The sequence below is a fragment of the Fundulus heteroclitus genome, unplaced genomic scaffold, assembly GCF_011125445.2.
Source record: "Fundulus heteroclitus isolate FHET01 unplaced genomic scaffold, MU-UCD_Fhet_4.1 scaffold_145, whole genome shotgun sequence".
Classification (NCBI taxonomy): Eukaryota; Metazoa; Chordata; class Actinopteri; order Cyprinodontiformes; family Fundulidae; genus Fundulus; species Fundulus heteroclitus.
This window is the reverse complement of record NW_023396557.1, coordinates 424,815-444,058: the sequence shown is the minus strand read 5'-3', so window position 1 is coordinate 444,058 and position 19,244 is coordinate 424,815. Positions and strand designations below refer to the sequence as shown.

At 40.2% G+C, this 19,244-nt stretch overlaps 1 protein-coding gene across 4 annotated transcripts in view; it reads right to left on the bottom strand.

Annotated features, from left to right (window-relative positions):
* LOC105922873 (butyrophilin-like protein 2) overlaps positions 1 to 19,244 on the bottom strand; it is a 39,977-nt gene that overhangs the window by 6,505 nt on the left and 14,228 nt on the right. For 3 of the 4 annotated variants that reach the window (XR_004928429.1, XR_004928430.1, XM_036129194.1), the window contains 2 exons: positions 11,079 to 11,108; positions 4,882 to 5,031 (listed from right to left, as the gene is read on the bottom strand). Coding sequence is in view for 1 of the 4 variants with exons in the window: in XM_036129194.1 (XP_035985087.1) it covers positions 4,882 to 5,031; positions 11,079 to 11,108 (180 nt within the window). In the remaining 3 variants the exon portion in view is untranslated. The remainder of the gene's footprint in view (positions 1 to 4,881; positions 5,032 to 11,078; positions 11,109 to 19,244) is intronic. The other variant, XR_004928431.1, reaches the window with a different exon arrangement.

Below are 19,244 nucleotides of genomic sequence, written 5' to 3'. Positions count from 1 at the left end.
GGAAAATGCAATGTGGCAATAATAGATTAGACTATAAATAAAACAAAATAAAATTACACACTATGGTACCAAAAAAAGTTACAAGAAATTACATCACTATTTACAATTGAAAACAATAAATGGTTCTAAACTGTAATGAACACATTAAAAATCTAAATATTTAATAAAACTACAAGTGGAACTACACAAAACGAAATTAGAAAACAGATCAAACACATTTTTTGCATGTCACAACGATATCCCCCGTGCATTTCCCGCACACCACCTTTTTGCACTTGTGACAGGCATCATGTGAGCGGTTTTTTTGTACAGTGTTGACGCACCTAACACCGTTTTCTTTGCCTAAATAAAGGCGGCTCCCCATCTGAGGAGGGTTCGCCGCACACCAGCGGGTCTTTGGTGCGCTAGCTAAAATGCTGGTTGCTAGGCAACATCCCGTTGTTTTTCAACCGCGGGAATAAAATAGAATGTAACTAACGGAGCCGTCAAAATGACGGTTGTGGGAGACAAAGGTAAAAGTAACGATATTTTTTATTTGGTTTTTTATTTTATTTAAAAAACAATATGGAAATAAAGGACATACAGATACAGGAAAAGTCAGCTAGCATGAATAATGTAAGACTCATGTAAAAAAAGTTATTACACTTCAAAATCTGAAAGCAGTCAAAATGACTGCCTTGGGAGTTCTAGTGTTAAGGGGCCGCATACAGCTTTATCTGATCTCAAGAGGGCCACACGAGTAAACTCATTGCAAGATTAAATAGAACTAATAAATGTGGACTTGTTGATTTTTATATTAAATTAATTTCACTTTTACACAATATATTATGAATAACCTCAGCGTTTTTAAGAAAAGTATGCAATTTCAACAATACTTTTACTCAGTTAAACATTTACTTGTGCATTATGCATAAGAACTGATCACAGTGATTATACAATGTTGAAAAACATTTATTCACTTTTTTGGAACTTAAAAACACTGTCCTTTATGACAAAATACATCAAACAGATAAAAATTAAGAAATGATTTCAATTTTTCCACACCTGAAGCTTAATCTGCTAATTAAAACACAGCGCCCCTCGTGGACAATATAGGAACTGCATATTATCAATTAAACGAAGTACATGTTTTTTTCAATAATTGTATCATTCTCTTCCTTTTATCTCCTCTTTCTTTCACCTTTTGTTTTTTTTCTTCTTGTTCTTCCTTTCCTCTCCTACTTTCCCATAGTAGTGTCCATATCATTTGTGATATTCGCCACATGAATCATAATAAAACTATTCACATTCATAAATCAAGCGGAGCACTATGGCAAAAGCAATACTGCTCCACTTGTGAAAGTCAAATCTGATGAGCTCTTTTTGGCATTAAGACAACAATTATTATTGCCACATTGCCAGACAGGACACTGGAAAATAAATAAATAAATAAATAAATAAATTATTATTATTTTTTTTAAATAATAATGATAATGCATATAGACACAGGGCCGGACTAAATTGTTCGGCGGGCCGGATCCGGCCCGCGGGCCGTATGTTTGACACCCCTGCTTTAGACCTTGTGCTGACATATGGGATTGATTGTGAATAATTAACAGTATTTCCTCACAACCCTGTCCTATCAGACCATTTTTTAATAACCTTTGAGTTTAATTTAACTAAGTTATCCACCCACAAAAGAGGGTTTCACTATAGTAGATCTTTATGCTGTAATGCTGTATCAAACTTTAAAGAGTCTGTCCCCCTTTTAATATCCTCAGTATTGCAGAAATGCCCTGCAGATGGCAGCAATGCTGTTTCTTCCCATTAACAAATAGACGGTATGACTTCCTCTTTGCGTTTTGCATTAGACAGTGTAGTTCCCTTGAAAAAGAAGGTGATTATTCATAGGAAGCTGTCTCCCTGGTTTAATTTAGAGCTGCGTTCTTTAAAGTACAACATTAGGAAATTGGATAGAAAATGGCGCTCTACATATCTAGAGGAATTCTATCTAATCTGGAAAAACAGTCTACTGTTGTATAAAAAGACCCTTTGTAGAGTTAGAGCAGCATATTTTTTTATCATTAATTGAGGAAAATAAAAGTAATCCTAGATTTCTCTTCAGCACAGTTGCCAAACTTACCCAGAGTCATAGCTCCGTTGGACCCGCGCTGCTCATTCAAGCACGACAGGTTTCATTCCCTTTGCTCTTAGTAGTAATGACTTTATGGGATTCTTCATAAATAAAATTGATTCCATTAAAATTAAAGTAATTGGCATCCTCCCAAACATGATTATCTCGTCCTCAGTAAGTGAGGCAGCGTTGGAGGAATCTTTAGAACCTGTGTGGTATTTGAGCTGTTTAGAAGCAGTAGAGCTTTCTGAGCTATCTAAAATTTTAGCTTCATCTAAACCTTCTACATACTTGTATGTTAGACCCAATTCCAACCAAGTTATTTAAGGAGGTATTCCCTTTGATGAATGGCCCTATTTTAGACATGATTAATCTATCCTTAGTAAATGGATATGTATCACAGGCTTTTAAAGTAGCTGTTATTAAACCTTTACTCAAGAAACCTTCTCTCGATCAAGATGACTTAATACATTACAGACCTATATCTAATCTTCTTTTCCGATCTAAAATTCTTGAGAAAGTAGTTGCTAATATAGTATGTAAACATTTACAACATAATGACCTATTTGAAGAGTTTCAGTCACGCTTCCAAGCTCATCATAGCACTGAAACAGCTCTGGTGAAGGTCACTAATGATGTTCTCATGGCTTCAGATAATGTACTTGTGTATGTACTTGTCCTGTTAGATCTCAGTGCTGCATTTGTTACAGTTGATCACAATATTCTCCTACAAAGACTTGAACATACTGTAGGGATTAAGGGGAAAGCATTAGGCTGGTTTAAATCTTATCTGTCTGACAGATTCCAGTTTGTTCATGTTAATAATAAATCTTCTTCAAACTCTAGGGTCACCTGTGGAGTACCACAGGGTTTAGTCCTTGGACCAATTATCTTTACTATATATATGCTTCCGGTTGGCAAAATTATCAAACAGCATGGGATTAATTTCCACTGTTATGCTGATGACACTCAGCTATATATATCCATAAATCCTGATGAATCCCATTAATTACTTCGACTACAGGCATGTCTTAATGACAGTGAAAGCTGGATGACTTTAAATTTCCTGCATTTAAATTCTGACAAGACAGAAGTTGTAATCTTTGGACAAGAGTCCTCAAAAAATAAACTTCTTAATCAATCACTTCATCTGAATGGCATTAACTTGGCCTCTGGTAATAAAGCAAAAAATCTTGGTGTTATTTTTGACCAAGACATGTCATTTAAATCCCATATTAAACAGGTTTACAGAGTTTCCTTTTTTCACCTCTGGAATATTGCCAACATTGGAAATATTCTGTCCAGGGTAATGCTGAAAAACTTGCCCATGCATTTGTTACTTCAAGGTTGGACTATTGCAATTCCTTACTATCAGAAAGTTCACAAAGTGCACTTTAGCTGATCCAAAATGCTGCAGCAAGAGTTCTGATGAAAATCATCTTAGCTTCCCTTCATTGGCTTCCTGTTAAATCAAGAATAGAATTTATAGTTCTCCTCCTCACGTATAAAGCCTTAATAGTCAAGCTCCATCATATATCAGAGCTCTGATTACCCCATATGTTCCAAACAGAGCACTTTGCTCTCTGGCTGCAGGTCTGCTGGTGGTTCATAGAGTCTCTAAAAGTAGAATGGGAGGGAGATCCTCTAGTTATCAGGCTCCTCTCCTGTGGAACCAACTCCCAGTTTTGGTCCGTGAGGCAGACGCCGTGTCTACTTTTAGGACTAGGCTTAAAACTTTCCTTTTTGACAAAGTTTATGTTAGAGTGGTTTATGTTACCCTGAGCTATCTCTATAGTTATGATGCTATAGACTTAGGCTACTGGAGGACATCAGGGTCTATTTTCCTATTTCTCTCACTCTGCTGAGTCCTCCTGCTGTTCTCCAATTTGCATTGCTTGCCGTCATTTCAGCTTTTAACTGTTTTTTCTCTCTCTTTTTTTCTTCATAGTAGGTACACCTGGTCTGGCATTCTGTTAGCTTTGACATCATCCAGGGAAGACAGATCACCCGCCATTACAATAAAATGTAGAAAAGATTCCTGGATCAATGTGTGCTTCTGTGCTTGTTTGTTTCTCTTGTTGTGTCTCTGCTCTGTCTTCTCTAACCCCCAGTGGGTCGAGGCAGATGACCGTTCATACTGAGCCTGGTTCTGCTGGAGGTTTTTCCTTCCCGTTAAAGGGGAGTTTTTCTTTCCACTGTCGCTTCATGCTTGTTCAGTATGAGGGATTGCTGCAAAGCCATGAACAATGCAGACGACTGTCCCTGCGGCTCTACGTTTCTTCAGGAGCAGTGAATGCTGCTTGTCAAGACTTTGATACAATCAACTGGGTTCCCTTAGATAGGATTTTTTTTTTACCAATCTGTATAATCTGACCCAGTCTGTATAATTTGATTTAATTTTATTTTGAAAAGTGCCTTGAGATGACATGTTTCATGAATTGGCGCTATATAAATAAAATTTTATTAAATTCCAAATTGAATTGAAGAAGCTAAGGAATTGAAAATGAGAGAAAAACAGGATTTGAATCAGATTAACTTTTAGAAATTTGAACAGCAACAAGAAGAGTAACATTACAGGATAAAGAAGCCCTTATTTTTTAGAAAAAGGACTGAGCTGAAAGCCAAGCTTTAATTTAAAGAAGCATATTTGTTTATGATGTCACATCACTGAAGTGTAGAAAATAAATGGTGATTTTTTTTCTTTAGAACTATTGATCTTTTGAAATTGAACAATGCATAAATAGGCAGACTAAAAAATGTAGGCTTACCTGGAATCTTTTTATTAGCAACTTCATTAGACCTCCGCCATCGAATAAAAACTATTCCAAAGGGAACTCCAATAAGAACTCCAATAACAACTCCAATGATAATTCCTAATGTGATCCCACCACTCCATCTGGTATCACCATTTCCTTCACCTGAAATACGGATTACAAGATAATTATATTACTCTCACAATATATCAGTGCAGCAACCTTCTTGCCAGCCCACAAGAATGGCTCAATATATAAATTATTCTTCGTAATATTTATGATTAATCCCAAAATGTAAAAATGTTTTGACCCGTATAAGAAATTAATCATTGGTGACTGTCTTATAATCACAGCCAGCATTAATCATCATACGTGACCCCTAAAAATTTTAGACCACCATTGTATTATAGATCCATAATTAACACACAACCATGAAAGACTTATTACAGATCAGTTTGTCTTTTACGTCATACCATACAATTGGCTGAGATCACAGGCTATGTCTGCTCTCAGAGCTTGGAACTGGAATTGTGGGATCACGGGGCATCATGGCATAAAACTGGCAGTCTTCACATGAGCATTCATGTAAGTCTCCTGTATCTGGCTGAGTTCTGTGTGTCTCATGCAGGTGGTCTAAATGCATTCAGGGCTTTGATACAAGTAAAGTTGTTGTTCATCATCGTAAACATGTTATTATCTGCATTACCTGAAAATTATCAGAGCCCCCATCTAGCCACCCCAGAAGAAAACCCTAAACACAGAGAAGCCTTAATAAAAAAGAATTTAAAATGTATTTAGCATTGCTGGTTAAAAAGTTAAGGAGCAACAGCGCCTGCAGGATTTCACAGAACTGGGCAGATACTACACATCCTTTCACATAATCCTAAATGTTTTAGTAGGAGGCAACTGGAAATCTTGATCTTGTAGATTTTGAAATTCTGGTTGATAATACTGACACTGAGGATAACCACGTATACATTGACAGAATGTCTGTTTTGAAAAAGAATAACAAGTTTAGACACCAAACTGGTCCTTGTGACATTTAAGCCCTTTTTATAACACAACCAAACTGTGTAGATCTGTTTGTTTATTTCCCACAACTTCTGCCTTTTGGGCTGGGATGCATAGATCTGATGTATGCTGCTGGAATGTGTGATTGTGTAAATTTTCTGACATTTTGAACATTATCTGATTTTGAGTTTATGCTCATACTGTCTGACAAATAGTTGCCTCTAAACTGAGAGAAATGTTTACCACTTACTGTGATCCTCTTCTCATCAGCTTCAAATATATATATATATATTTTTTTGGGAGATTTTTCGCGGCTCTAGTGGCTCGCTTTTTATTACAGTAGGCGGACAGGAAGGGTGTGGAAGAGGGGGAGAGACATGTGGCAAAGGACCGTGGGTCGGAGTCAAACCCGGGTCGACCACGTCGAGGACTAAGGCCTCCATACATGGGTCGCGCTGCGCCACCAGCGCGCCCCAGCTTCAAATTAATTTTAAGACCAAGATCTAAGAGTCACACTTTCAGCCCCCATCTTCCTCCTTCCATCAGTTATAAAAAGGATGAAATTTAAATGTCCTCAAATTCTAATATGATTTTTTTGAGACTTTGGAAAATATTTAGATATGAAAACCACATTATTGAATAATTATATTTATTTAGGACTTAACCAAAAACTGAAAAAACAAAAATGACTTTTGCCCTATCAGCTCATCTTCAGCTACTAAACCAAAAGTTTTAAAACACCTCCTTGATAATTTACGTCATCAAGGAGCCTGGCTTTGTTGGAACCTTTTTTTTTTTTGCATTTTTTTCTCCACTGGATCTTAGTCTATTCTGCATTGTTTCAATGGGATATGCTAATAGCCGTTAGCTGCTTCCTTGTTTTATCTCCTGCAGTGCATGCACAGTGTTGTTCCTCCTCTGTTACTAAAAATAAACACGTAAGGCTTTATTTACTGAAAGATTTAACAAAACCAAAGCGTAAAACACCAAAATAACAACTAGTATGCTAGAAGGACATGCTAATCCTTCAAAAAATGTTGTATGCAATCAGACTGAGCAACTGAGGTATAAATTTAAAAGTCAAATATCGTGGCTATCACCTTTAATTACTTTAAAGAGGTCAACCTGGATTTACTGGAAATGTTACATTGGTGCCAGGGCCAAAAGAGCTCCTGGACTTTCTCATTGATATGATTGATATTTTATCGATTTTTTTCCAAAACTAAAAGTGCCGCCTCACAGGGGTCTTGGCCGCGCTGGCTACTTGTAAAACTCCACTCCGTGTTTTCCTGGTTACCTTTAACATCTCACCTCACTGCTGCTTTCTCCAAGAATAAATAAACTGAATAGCTGATGAAAACTGGGCGAAGTAACATCAGTCCCTCTGCAATCTCACTGTGTATAGCCTTTGCTTTTACATGGCCTTAAAATTAGCCCTGGGTCATGTTAAACGACTGCTCAACTAAACAAAGAATCATTTAGGAGGAATCTACCTAACTTTGCTTTACTAATATAGATGACGTGATTACAACCCCTGTTCCTTCAGACATAATTTACAGCAGAAGATTCCCAATAAAGAAGGGAAAAGTAAGTCAAAATTTCCCAACAGGACAGTTGTTTCCCCCAATGTCTATGCAGTTAGCTGTAGGATGTCACCCGTGCTGTAAAAGACGGAATCGTCCTTTATTTGGTTAATGTTGTGTCCGTTTTGAAGCAATACAGAACAATTTGTTCCGTATATTGATGTCAGATAAACCATTCTGTCACACACATATCAACCTTAAGTCTAACATGAACAAAATAAAATGTAAGAAATAAGACCAACTATCTTGATGGATTTAAGCAGGAGCCCCTTGGTCGCACCTGCACTGCTTTTACAGTTCCCTAGAGACGAACACACAAATCAGGCTCGCACTCCTTTCAGTTACACTCTGAAGCGAAAACCGTCACAGAAATACACAAGGGAGAGGGAAAAGGTAAATCCCTGACTGAAGAGCATCAGTGGGGACAATATTTATAATTTAGCAGTCTATGAGCTCATTTGGTTCAGCTGAGAAGCTGGGTTATCAGTTATAAAGCACTCAGCTGTCACCTAGATACAGATTTTTTTAATTTTGTTTGCTGTCTGATTCAACTGCTTATAGTTTTAACGGTATTATATGAGCATGTAGCCAAGATTCAGATATTTCTGTGGATACATCTGTATTTTACTACAGGGTCTTAAATTAATTAAGAGATTAAAAAAATAGTCAAGTTCCTCCCCTTGTACCGGGGGTCGGTGCTATGGTAGTGGTTTGGTTAAAGTAACTGCAGAGATGATTGAACATTAGACATGTGTCATGCGCTCTTCGTTATCAGGTAACTGGGATAAAAAAAAAAACAGGCCGAGACCTACTAGGGAACTGGTCCGCAGTTAGCGCGGTCCGGTTATGTTTAGCGCGGTCCTGTTCAGTCTGTTGACCGTTTCCACAAAAGAGTTATCTCGGTTACCGAGCTCGGACTGGTCCCGGCTCGGTTAAAAAAGTGTAGTGTAAACGGGCCTATAGGAGCTGAAGTAGTGGAGCTGTGCTTATAGCCCATTAGAAGGAGAGATTAATCTGCTTCTTTGAGATGCACAGTCCCCTGATGTGGCCAGTTGACAGTAATAAACATATATCATCCTTTACCTGTGGGCCTGACCGCTACTTGTTTTTGATGTTAACGCAGAAAAACCTATTTCTCATAGGTATGTAGATGTGAACAGAATAAGTATTTGTTGCACTTATTTGAAAAGGTGGGGGAACTCTGTCTCCACAGACAGCCACAGGCATAGAATAAATGTTTGTATTTACTTTTTTATTTTCGTCATGTCACTCTCCCCTTAGGAGGCGGCAGAGCTCTTTGGGCCCCACAAAACTGCAAAGCCCTACTAACCACCTCTGACCCCTCCACTCCCACCCCCACCACTTTGCCCCAACTGAGAGAAACAGTTGTAGTTTTCTATTAATAACACTATCAATTTATTCATTTTATTCATCTTAGGATATACTAAAAGCCCCCCTTCATTCCACCCTCCCCATGCTCACCCAGTACGTCACATGTACAACAAGGGACAATAAAACGCTGGACCTTTTTTATGCCAATGTTAAGGACGCCTACACCTCCGCCCCCCTCCCCCCACTCGGACGCTCTGACCACAATCTAGTTTACCTGCTCCCCCATTACATTCCACTGGTGAGGAGGACAATAGCACAGAAGAAGTAAGTGAAAGTCTGGTCAGATGAGGCCACTGAGAGACTGTTTCAGAACCACAGATTGGAGCATGTTCCAAAGCTGTCATGGTGATGACATCAACATCCTGACTGAATGCATCACTGACTATATGAACTTCTGTGTGGAGAGCATTGTGACTACACGACAGCTACGATGCTTTGCAAACAACCACCCCTGGGCTGAAAGTCCTCCTGAACCAGAAGAAGAGGGCTTTCCCCTCAGGAGACAGAGAGGAGCAGTATAGAGTTCAAAAAGAGCTCCAGTGGAAGATCAGGGTAGCAAAGAAGAATTATGGGAAGAAGATGGAGGAGCAGTTGGAGCAGAACAACGTCAGAGGTGTGTGGAGAGGTCTGAAGAACATGTCCGGCTTTGGGCAGAGGACCAGGAGGGCTGCAGACGGTGACACCAAGTTTGCAGATGAACTGAACACATTCTTCACACGTTTTGACTCCACCCACACTGGCCCCCTCCCTGCCGTCAACCCTCCGCACGTCTCCAACCTCCAGCCCCCCAGAGAACTACCATCCCCCCTGCAGCCACTGTCATCAACCCCCGACCCATCCACACCTTTGGTCCTGCCTTCCTCCCCCCTCACACTCACACCAATGCAGGTGAGAGGACAGCTGAGGAGGCTTAAACAGAGGAAAGCTGCAGGACCAGACGGCATCCCCCCAAGGCTGCTGAGGACCTGTGCAGATGAGCTCTGTGAGGTCCTCTGCTACACCTACAACCTGAGCCTCAGGCTGGGGGTGGCCCCACCCTGTGGAATACCTCCTGTGTGGTACCGGTTCCCAAAACACCGCACGCCAGGGAACCGGCCCACTTCAGACCAGTCACCCTGACCTCCCAGCTGATGAAGACCATGGAGCACCTCATCCTAGCACACCTGCGCACCGTGGACAGCCCCACCCTGGACCCGCTGCAGTTTGCCTACCGGCCCAACATCGGAGTAGAGGACGCCATTATCTACCTGCTGCAGTGCGCGCTCACCCACCTGGAGACCACCGGGAGCACTGTGAGATGTTCTTTGACTTCTCCAGCGCTTTCAACACCATCAGACCGGTGCTGCTGAGGGGGAAGCTGGAGGACGCTGAGGTGGACAAACATCTAGCTGACTGGACCATCGACTACCTCACTGACCGCCCTCAGTGCGTGCGGCTGCACGGCTGTCAGTCAGAGGTGGCACTCTGCAGCACCGGGGCCCCCCAGGGTACCGTTCTGTCTCCGTTTCTTTTCACCCTTTACACCTCGGACTTTACTTACAACACTGACAGCTGCCACCTTCAGAAGTTCTCTGATGACTTGGCCATTGTGGGCTGTGTGTCGGAGGGGAACGAGCTGGAGTAAAGGTCGGTCATTATGGACTTTGTGGACTGGTGTGAGAAGAACCATCTGTGCTTAAACACCAGTAAGACCAGGGAAATGGTAATCGACTTCAGGAGAAGACTCCCACCTCACTCACCTGTGAACATCCAGGGGCAGGACATTGAAACTGTGGAGAGTTTCAAATACCTGGGTGTTCACGTCAATAATAAGCTTGACTGGACTCATAACACCGACGCTCTGTATAAGAAGGACCAGAGCCGCCTCCACCTCCTGAGGAGGCTGAGGTCCTTTGGCATGAGCAGACCCCTGCTTAAGACCTTCTATGACTCTGTGATGGCCTCAGCCCTCCTCTATGCTGTCGTCTGCTGATGCACCTTTTCCTACTTTTGGCACCTTCTCCTGACTATTGACTGACTATTGAGCTGATGTGACAAGTGAATTTCTCCAATGTGAGATCAATAAAGACTAACTTATCTTATCTTATGTATTGTTAATTTAACTTAAAGATGATAACCCTCATTACATGTTGTAATTTGAATAAACTATGATGAGCAGTTTCTTGATTTACAATTAAAAACAATGAAAAAATAAAAAGTAAACATTGTTGATGAAATCTGACTCACCGTTTGTTTTTTCTCCTGCTCTGTCCTTTTCTAAATGGGAAAAGAAAGGAAATATTAGGCAGTTGTTAATGTCAGCAGCTTGGGAGTAACATGAAACAGGATAAATCCCACAAATCACATATTAAACAGATTTCTAGGACTGCCCTATTTTTCACCTCCAAAATATTGTCAAAAATAGAAATATTCTGTCCAGGAGAGATGCTGAAAAACTAATACATGCTTTTGTTACTTCATTGCTGGATGTTTGCAATTCTTCATTATCAGAAAGTCCAGAAAATGCAGTTAAAAGCCTTCAGCAGGTCCAAAATGCTACAGAAAGAGTTCTGAGTAAAATTGAAAAGAGAGATCATATTCCTCCTATCTCAGCTTCCCTTCAGTCCCTTCATAGTTTCTATTTGAATTACAAAATATGCCTAAAATGTCTAGGGGATGAGAAGAAGCCGGGTAAAAGAGTGGCCCAGGAATGAAAATAAAAATATATTTTTTTCAATTTCGTTTTGGACTATGATGAGACTTGGAAGTAGTTTTATGAGGCACGAGAGCGCCAAGTTAAAACTAAAACAGAAGACGCAGTATCACCACAGCTAGCGCTCAAGTAAAGAACATTCAATGACAAGCTTAGAATGTTTGGCAGACTTAGTCACAGAATGATTTGAAAGCAGTAAAACACCCAGTTGCAGCATAGCTGAAATATCAGCTATGCTGCAACTGGGTGTGTCAAATTGTTCAGAAATGTCGTCAAGGTTCTGTATGATGCACCTGTTAGGATGTCTGGACTGATGTTATGTCACAGGTCCTCAGTTGAAAGAGTTTTTATCAAGACGTCTTACAAAGTTTTAATTTTGTCTGTTTATTTCATAAAAGGTCATGGTAAGTCCTGTTTAATTAATTTTTTGTGTTATTTCACTTGTGTTTTTGAATTATTAATTTTATTAATTTTAAATGACAGAGGAGTTGTGCAATCAAGCCATGAGGAATTAAACTAAAGTTTAAAGCTACTGAAATGTGAGACTTTTACATTCCTTCAGGGGACTGTTCTCACAGCAGGGGTCACTATATAAGACCGCCTCGCCATGGACAAACGCTCTCTTTTGCCCGCTGCTTGGGCAACATCAGGAACACTCTCAGCTCTCTTTGTCTGTGAGCCCTCGTGATGAGTGGTTCACACTGAGGAAACAGACACCTGGGTCCGAATGGGTTTGGACACCCACAGAAATTTGCAATGCCGGCCAGGCTAAGTAAAGTCTGTTTTCTGTTAAACCAAAATTGGAATTTAACAGTCGACTGACACTGAGACGGTCTGCTTGTAACCTTTCTCTGCTGTTGCAGGAAAAACTGAGTTGAGACCGCGTGAAGCTGTCTCCTCTCTTGCGGCCAGGCCAAGCTAAGATCAAGCTGATTGGAGTTGCTAAGTTGGAAACCCTGGAGTTTCGTCTCCAGCGATATAGACAGTGTTGGGGGTTATAAGTAACGCGTTAGAGTACTCTTATTAGTTTTTTTCAGTAACGAATTCAGTAATCAGTAACTCCGTTATTTTACAAAATAAGCACTCGTTACTCCGTTACTTGTCCCTCGATAAAGAAAGTGAAGTCCCTGCTTTTCTGCATTTAGTCAGATGCGGCTGCTTGCGTCTGTACCCTGCTCCTTGCCTCTGTGTGTGTGTGTGTGTGTGTGTGTGTGTGTGTGTGTGTGTGTGTGTGCGCGCGTGCACCTGTGTGTGTAAGCTACTTGTGTTTGTACCCCGGCAAGATGGCCGAGAAGACAGCGTTTGATTCTTGTAGGTACGCACATTATTTTGAGTTAAACAGCGACAAGGACAAGAACATGGGTCCGGCAACACCGATGCGCCGGCGCATGAGTGGAGCTCGTAGAGCAAAACCTGTGTCGATGTGCGTATGCGCTACGTGACCGATACAGGAACTGTTTCGAACTGACTGACGCGCCAAACTGTTTATGTTCCTTCTAAACTGCGCGCGTGTGCAATCGTGCACAGCATCTGGATTCAACGCGCATAGCAAAGCTATGCTGCGCAATAAATAAAATCCAAGCTGAACTGTAAACAAAATAATAATAAACCAAGTTTTTTAAACCATTTTGCAACTCTGGTGTGATGGTGTAACACGGCCCAGCTCAGTGAGCGCCAGGTGCTGATCGGAGCGCACCGCTGATTGATGGGTTGGGCAGATGCCTTTATGGTTGGGCAGGTTGCACTGTGCGTTTTTGATCAGAGCATCGTTTCAGAAAAAACAGCCGATCTACACTGAGTAGAACGCTGCAACTCTGAGCAGCTCTTCCTCCCTTTGTCATTTTCAGCATGTCCGTTTTCAGAACTGATGATATTAGTCAGGTAACTAAACACAGCGCCCGACAGACCTTTGAACGTGAGCATGAAAAAAATTCCGATCACTGAAACGTAAATAACGTGATTCACCATGGCAATGACAGGAAATAAGTTTGGAATTGCGCATGTCCTGCGAGTAGAATTAGAAATATTTAAAGAAGGCATATGGACAACATTAAACCATAAGAAACAATGCCGTTGCTGCTGAAAACCGCAAGAGAAAATTGTTGAAAAAGTCAATGCATGCGCGATATGAAAGTTATGTGATGGAAAATTAAAGCTGCTTTCACCACACTTCACTGTTCAACACAAAAGGGGGAGTATGTGTGTGTGTGTGTGTGTGGGGGGGGGGGGTGCATTGAATGGAAATGGCAGCAAAAAATGTGTAAAAAAATAAATAAAAAAGCCAGAAACGAAAAAGTAACGCAATAGTTACTTTTAAGGGTAACTAGTTACTTTTATAGTGAAGTAACTCAGTTAGTAACTCAGTTACTTTTTGGGAGAAGTAACTAGTAACTATAACTAATTACTTTTTCAAAGTAACGTGCCCAACACTGGATATAGAGAGGAGCTGATGGTGTTGGTTTTTCAAAATAAAGTAAATTTTAACATCTCATGATATCTAAGTTAATTTTAAACTCTGATTTTGACTAGAATGTGTGCATACATTCACAGTAGCTATGATGTGAAATTTATATTGTTTTAACATAGTTTTAATTCATTCTGAAGGTGTGGCGGCTTTTATTTTGATGTGATGGTGCGCCATGATCAATTACGTGTAGTGGAAACCTGTACATGCTTGTATTGAAAAATGAATAACTCAACAGTTTTATTTGGTCTTTACAGTAAAATTCTGTAAGACCTTTTACCATGTATAAAGCCCTCTGAACTTGAAATAGCTTTGACTCTAAATAAGCTGATGTTATCTGCCCTATAAATCTGGACACGGTTGATGCTACACAAGTCCAGAGAAGGGCCAGACTGCTTGACCCACTTCCATCAGGTAAATACTTCAGAGTATTAAATCCAATATTAATAAACTCAGAAATAACTTCTTTCCAAAAGCTGTAATGGCTCTTACCCCATCTGAGAAACAAGTAAACCACCAGTCCACCTCGTGGTCTTTTACATGTTACAATCACACTACTGGAATTGCTATTTACACAGAATAATTTCTCAGGAAATGTCTGATTGCACATTTCTGTAATTAAAAGGTTAAGATTTCTGCACAATATTTACTGCGGGCATGAGTGTATTATTGAGGGAGCACTGAGGGATAATTTAATGCAACACAAAGATTCATGTCATTTGCAGATTGACTGATCTCTGACTTTTTGGACTCTGATATGAATATTACCAGACCCTAAAGACTATTTTTGCATGCTTTAAGATTCCTGGTAGCATGCTTGGTCAGTGCAAATGTCAGTCAGTCAGTCATCTGTGTACATCCTGAACTGGTGTCTGTCCCAAAAGAAATTTCACCATGGTACCAGATTATATCAATAAAGATTTTTGATTCTATTACAGTAGCCTAAAAGGTCATGTGTTTAATGCTGTGGACTGGTATTTATACCTGACAGGTATCATTTAACACAGAAGACATTCAGCACGTGTTGAAGAAAAATATAAAATGAAAAAGTTAGAACTACTGTACTTACAACACTGCTAATAATGTAAATGTCTATAGTGAAATTAAACTGATAACCTTGATGAATTTGTAAACAGTAATGAACATAGGAAATTCTCATTGTTACATACCTGTTTTTGTTTATTTCAAATACATTCTTTTTAGTTAGGGTTAATTCTGAAAGCTCTCTGGTTCTCTTTATGTGGGGAGATTTTTATGTAGGAAGAATCCTGTTAAAACAATATTTTACAGTTATAACATCATACAATATTGTGGCCACATTCTTCACCCCTATTTTTTCTTTTGTTAAACATGTTCTGTTGCAGTGTTTCAGGCATACCATATAGAACAGATGGTTGCCTACATTTGTCAGGGCAGTTTTGCTCTACAAAAAGGATATCTCAAAACAATATCCTAATTGCATGTATAATTTTATTAGATCCAGAGTCAGTCCAGCATCAAAGTAGGCCTGTCCTCAGCATGGTCTCTTTCAGTCTTGCAACAGCCCCCTTGTCTCTTCCTAACATAGCAGAAGCCCTGTCTGTAGATACTAAAATTAAAATCAAGCGTCAACTCATGCATCCATGTTAAGAGAATGAAAAATGGTGAGTTTAACCCCAAAGAATACCACCCCTACAGTCAAGCTCAGGGGTGGAATGGAAAGAGGCATGTATGACTTAGATAAGGACCGTCATCCCTTACCTAGAACAGATGGGCCATGAAAGAGTCTTTATGTATGACATAGACCCAAAACAAGGTCATAGCAACAAAGCCCCAATCTTGTGGGGCTTTGTTGCCATGACCTGCAGTTGTGATAGATCAACTGGTGGCGAGATCAACTGGTTGAAATTGTTATGCCATTATGACGTGACAAACTGCAACTCCCAGCATGCATCATAGTTGGTACTATCGCCCTGAGATCTTATCTCATCACCATGGAGATGAGAACGGCCGGATATAAAAGCATGCCGGGCTATTATTCTTTCTTCATTCAGGCAGCCTTGCTGTGTTGAGAAGACGTTCAGTTGATTCCTGTGTTGGGCCCGCATGTGGCTCATGATTGAATTGTTGGCTGGTCCAAGCTTCTCTCTGTGTCAGATGTTTAGTTATTCCTCTGCCTCCTTTAGTGATAATGGTACATGTAATAAATGTAGTGTTTTTGTAGCTTTGAAGGCGAGGGTGTCAGAATTGGAGACCCAGCTCCGTGCTGTTGAAAAACAAGCTGATAGCCGGCCCTTTGCTAACGCGGAGCCACATAGAGTAACTTCAGGTAGCGATCCTCCAGCATCAGCACCCGAGCAGCCAGGTAACCAGGCCGGCTGGGTGATGGTTTGTAGCAAGCATAGCTCTAGATTCCAGCCCCCAGTTCACCACCAACCCGTCTTCATTTCTAACAAATTTCCCCCGCTCAGCGACACACCCACTGAGAAGCCAACCCTGATTACTGGGAGCTCTATAATCAGAAACGTGACACTAGAGACACCAGGGACCATAGTCAAATGCCTGCCCGGGGCCAGAACGGGCGACATCGAATCCTACATGAAACTGCTGGCTAAGGATAAGCGTAAATACAGTAAGATTGTTATTCATGCTGGCGGTAATGACACCAAGTCACGCCGATCGGAGGTCACTAAAGTTGGTGTTGCTTCGGTGTGTAAGTTTGCTAAAACAATGTCGGACTCCGTAATTTTCTCTGGTCCCCAGCCTGATCTGACCAGTGATGACATGTTTAGCCGCATGTCATCATTCAACCGCTGGTTGTCTAGGTGGTGTCCTGAAGACGACATGGGCTACATTGATAACTGGAGAACTTTCTGGGGAAAACCTGGTCTGATCCGGAGAGACGGCATCCATCCCACTTTGGATGGTGCAGCTATTCTTTTTAGGAGTCTGGCCGGATTTATTAGTTCTCCTAAACGCTGACAACTGTTATTAATTCGTGTGCAGGACTTAGAACAAAAAACTCAGCCATGGACGCATAATTCAGTTTCACCTTCGCGAAGGGAGAGCAGGTGCGGGCCGCGACTCTGCTTCTCCCTGCAGTTCAAGCTCGTTTTATTAACTTCAAAAGAGTCACACGAACAAAATGATGCATTCAGTTCCATTATACTCCTTAACACCTGGTATACCATAAATGGAGTTGTTCTCATTTCTTGGTTCGCTTGATGGTGGCCTTGAAAACATTTCCTCTGCTAATTGCTGACCTGGCCTTGAGACCCTCTCCTGGTCTTTGCACAAACAGCACATTTTACCCTAATCTACTTACATTCTACTTTGAAGCATATAAAAGCATGTTAAACATTCCTACAAGTGTATAAAAACGGACAAAGTTAATACATTCCACACAAACCAGGGTCCAGACCAGGAAGCAGAGCCCTAGTTTAACACGCATCACTGCAGCATACTGTTACCCACCCATTACCCTGTTGAGACGGTGCCTTTCCCACAGCCAAAACTGAATAGATCAAAAACTAAACAAATCATACAAATCTAATAAAAATCAATATGGCTCACCTTGAACCAAAAAATATAACAATTAAATGTGGTCTATTGAATATAAGGTCTCTCCCTCCAAAGACTTTGTTAGTTAATGAATTGATTTCTGATAATCAGATTGATTTATTTTGTCTCACAGAAACCTGGCTCTAGGAGGACTACGTTAGTATAAATGAGTCAACTTGGCACTTTTCATAACTGCCACAGTTTCTGAACAGATCAGACAAACTGGTTTAGTGCTTCCAGTGTGAATAAAAAGGAGTCCATCCATTCAGGATTAAAGGCTCTATTTTTGCTTTTGTATTCTGTTTCTGTCGATAAAAAATAGCTATTTTTTCTTAAAAGGTAATGAAAAGGTAATGCAACTTACCAAATCAGCAGATAATCGAATAAATATTCACCAAGCACACATTGCATCTTTCTATGACTAAATTCAGTGAAGTCTGACAAAACTAATACATTACAGAGAGATAAGTTTGATTTCTGGTGTGTATCAGGCAATAATTTAATCAACAGAAACTCTGCCATTTGCTGGTTCGATGGGAAAACATGTCAACAACAGGGAATTGTTATTTTGAGCAGCAAATCACAGAGCTGGAAAGTTACTGTTTATCTTATCAAAAACAGAAAAAAAAAATTCTAATACACAACCAGAGATAGGTAGGTAGGTAATCCAGGTTTAGAAAGTAAAAAGCCTTTACAGAGATTAGTTCCAACCATTTACAATTCCAGCATAGAAGAGACTAAACTTTAAAATCACCTGGTTTTATGAACAGATGAGGAAAAATTTGTCAGGGTTTTTACTCTCTGAAGCCAGATTGGCCCACCTCTGTATACAACCTTTGCAAACCATGGGTCCGTTCTTCATACGTTGCTTAAAACATCCGAGATCAAATCACACATCCAAGATGATTTCATCCGGCTAATCATGATCCGGCTAATTGGGTTCTTCGAACACACCTGTTGTTTACGATTAGTATGGCTGGATTGAGTTATCTGAGACAACTGCGCGTTCATGCGTTTGTTTAAAAGGGGAAATGTATCGATAGTAGAAACATTGATCAGCAACGCTGCTATTGGCTGTTCAGCATGGCCAAAGAGCGCGCACAGTTTTTCTCCCAAGCAGAACAAGAGCTTGGAAGGTTATGCCGAATTTGAGTCAATAATTAAAACACTAAAAAACAAAAATCTGTTAAAGCCAGGAGAGAGGGCTGGCAAAAAGCAGCAGACAAATTAAATGCGTAAATACTGTCCATGGTAGATGTTTCTATTACTTTCTACAGTATGAATTTTTGCATTTTAATAATCTTTACTTTGTTCTTTTATATCAGAGCCTCCACAGGACCCACTAGAACATGGGGACAAGTAAAAGTAAAATACAAGAATATTCTACAAAATGGTAGCCTTTAATTATTATACTTTATTTTAAAAAGGCACTTGTTATGTCAAGAGATCCAAATTTCAGTGTCATTCCTTAGACACGGGAAGTAAAGGACACGTGCAAACTGGGAATTTTAACAAAAAAAAAATCTTTATCCATAAACAATTAAAATGTTCCTTTTCCAAGTCATCCACAGTTTACACGGTACAACTGTATTGCTCCGTGTCTAGATAATCCATCCATAGTTTTTTCTAATACAATATACTGCTCGACAGGAAGCAAGCCTTTCAAAGTAAACTAAACTTCACAATAAAATGGCCC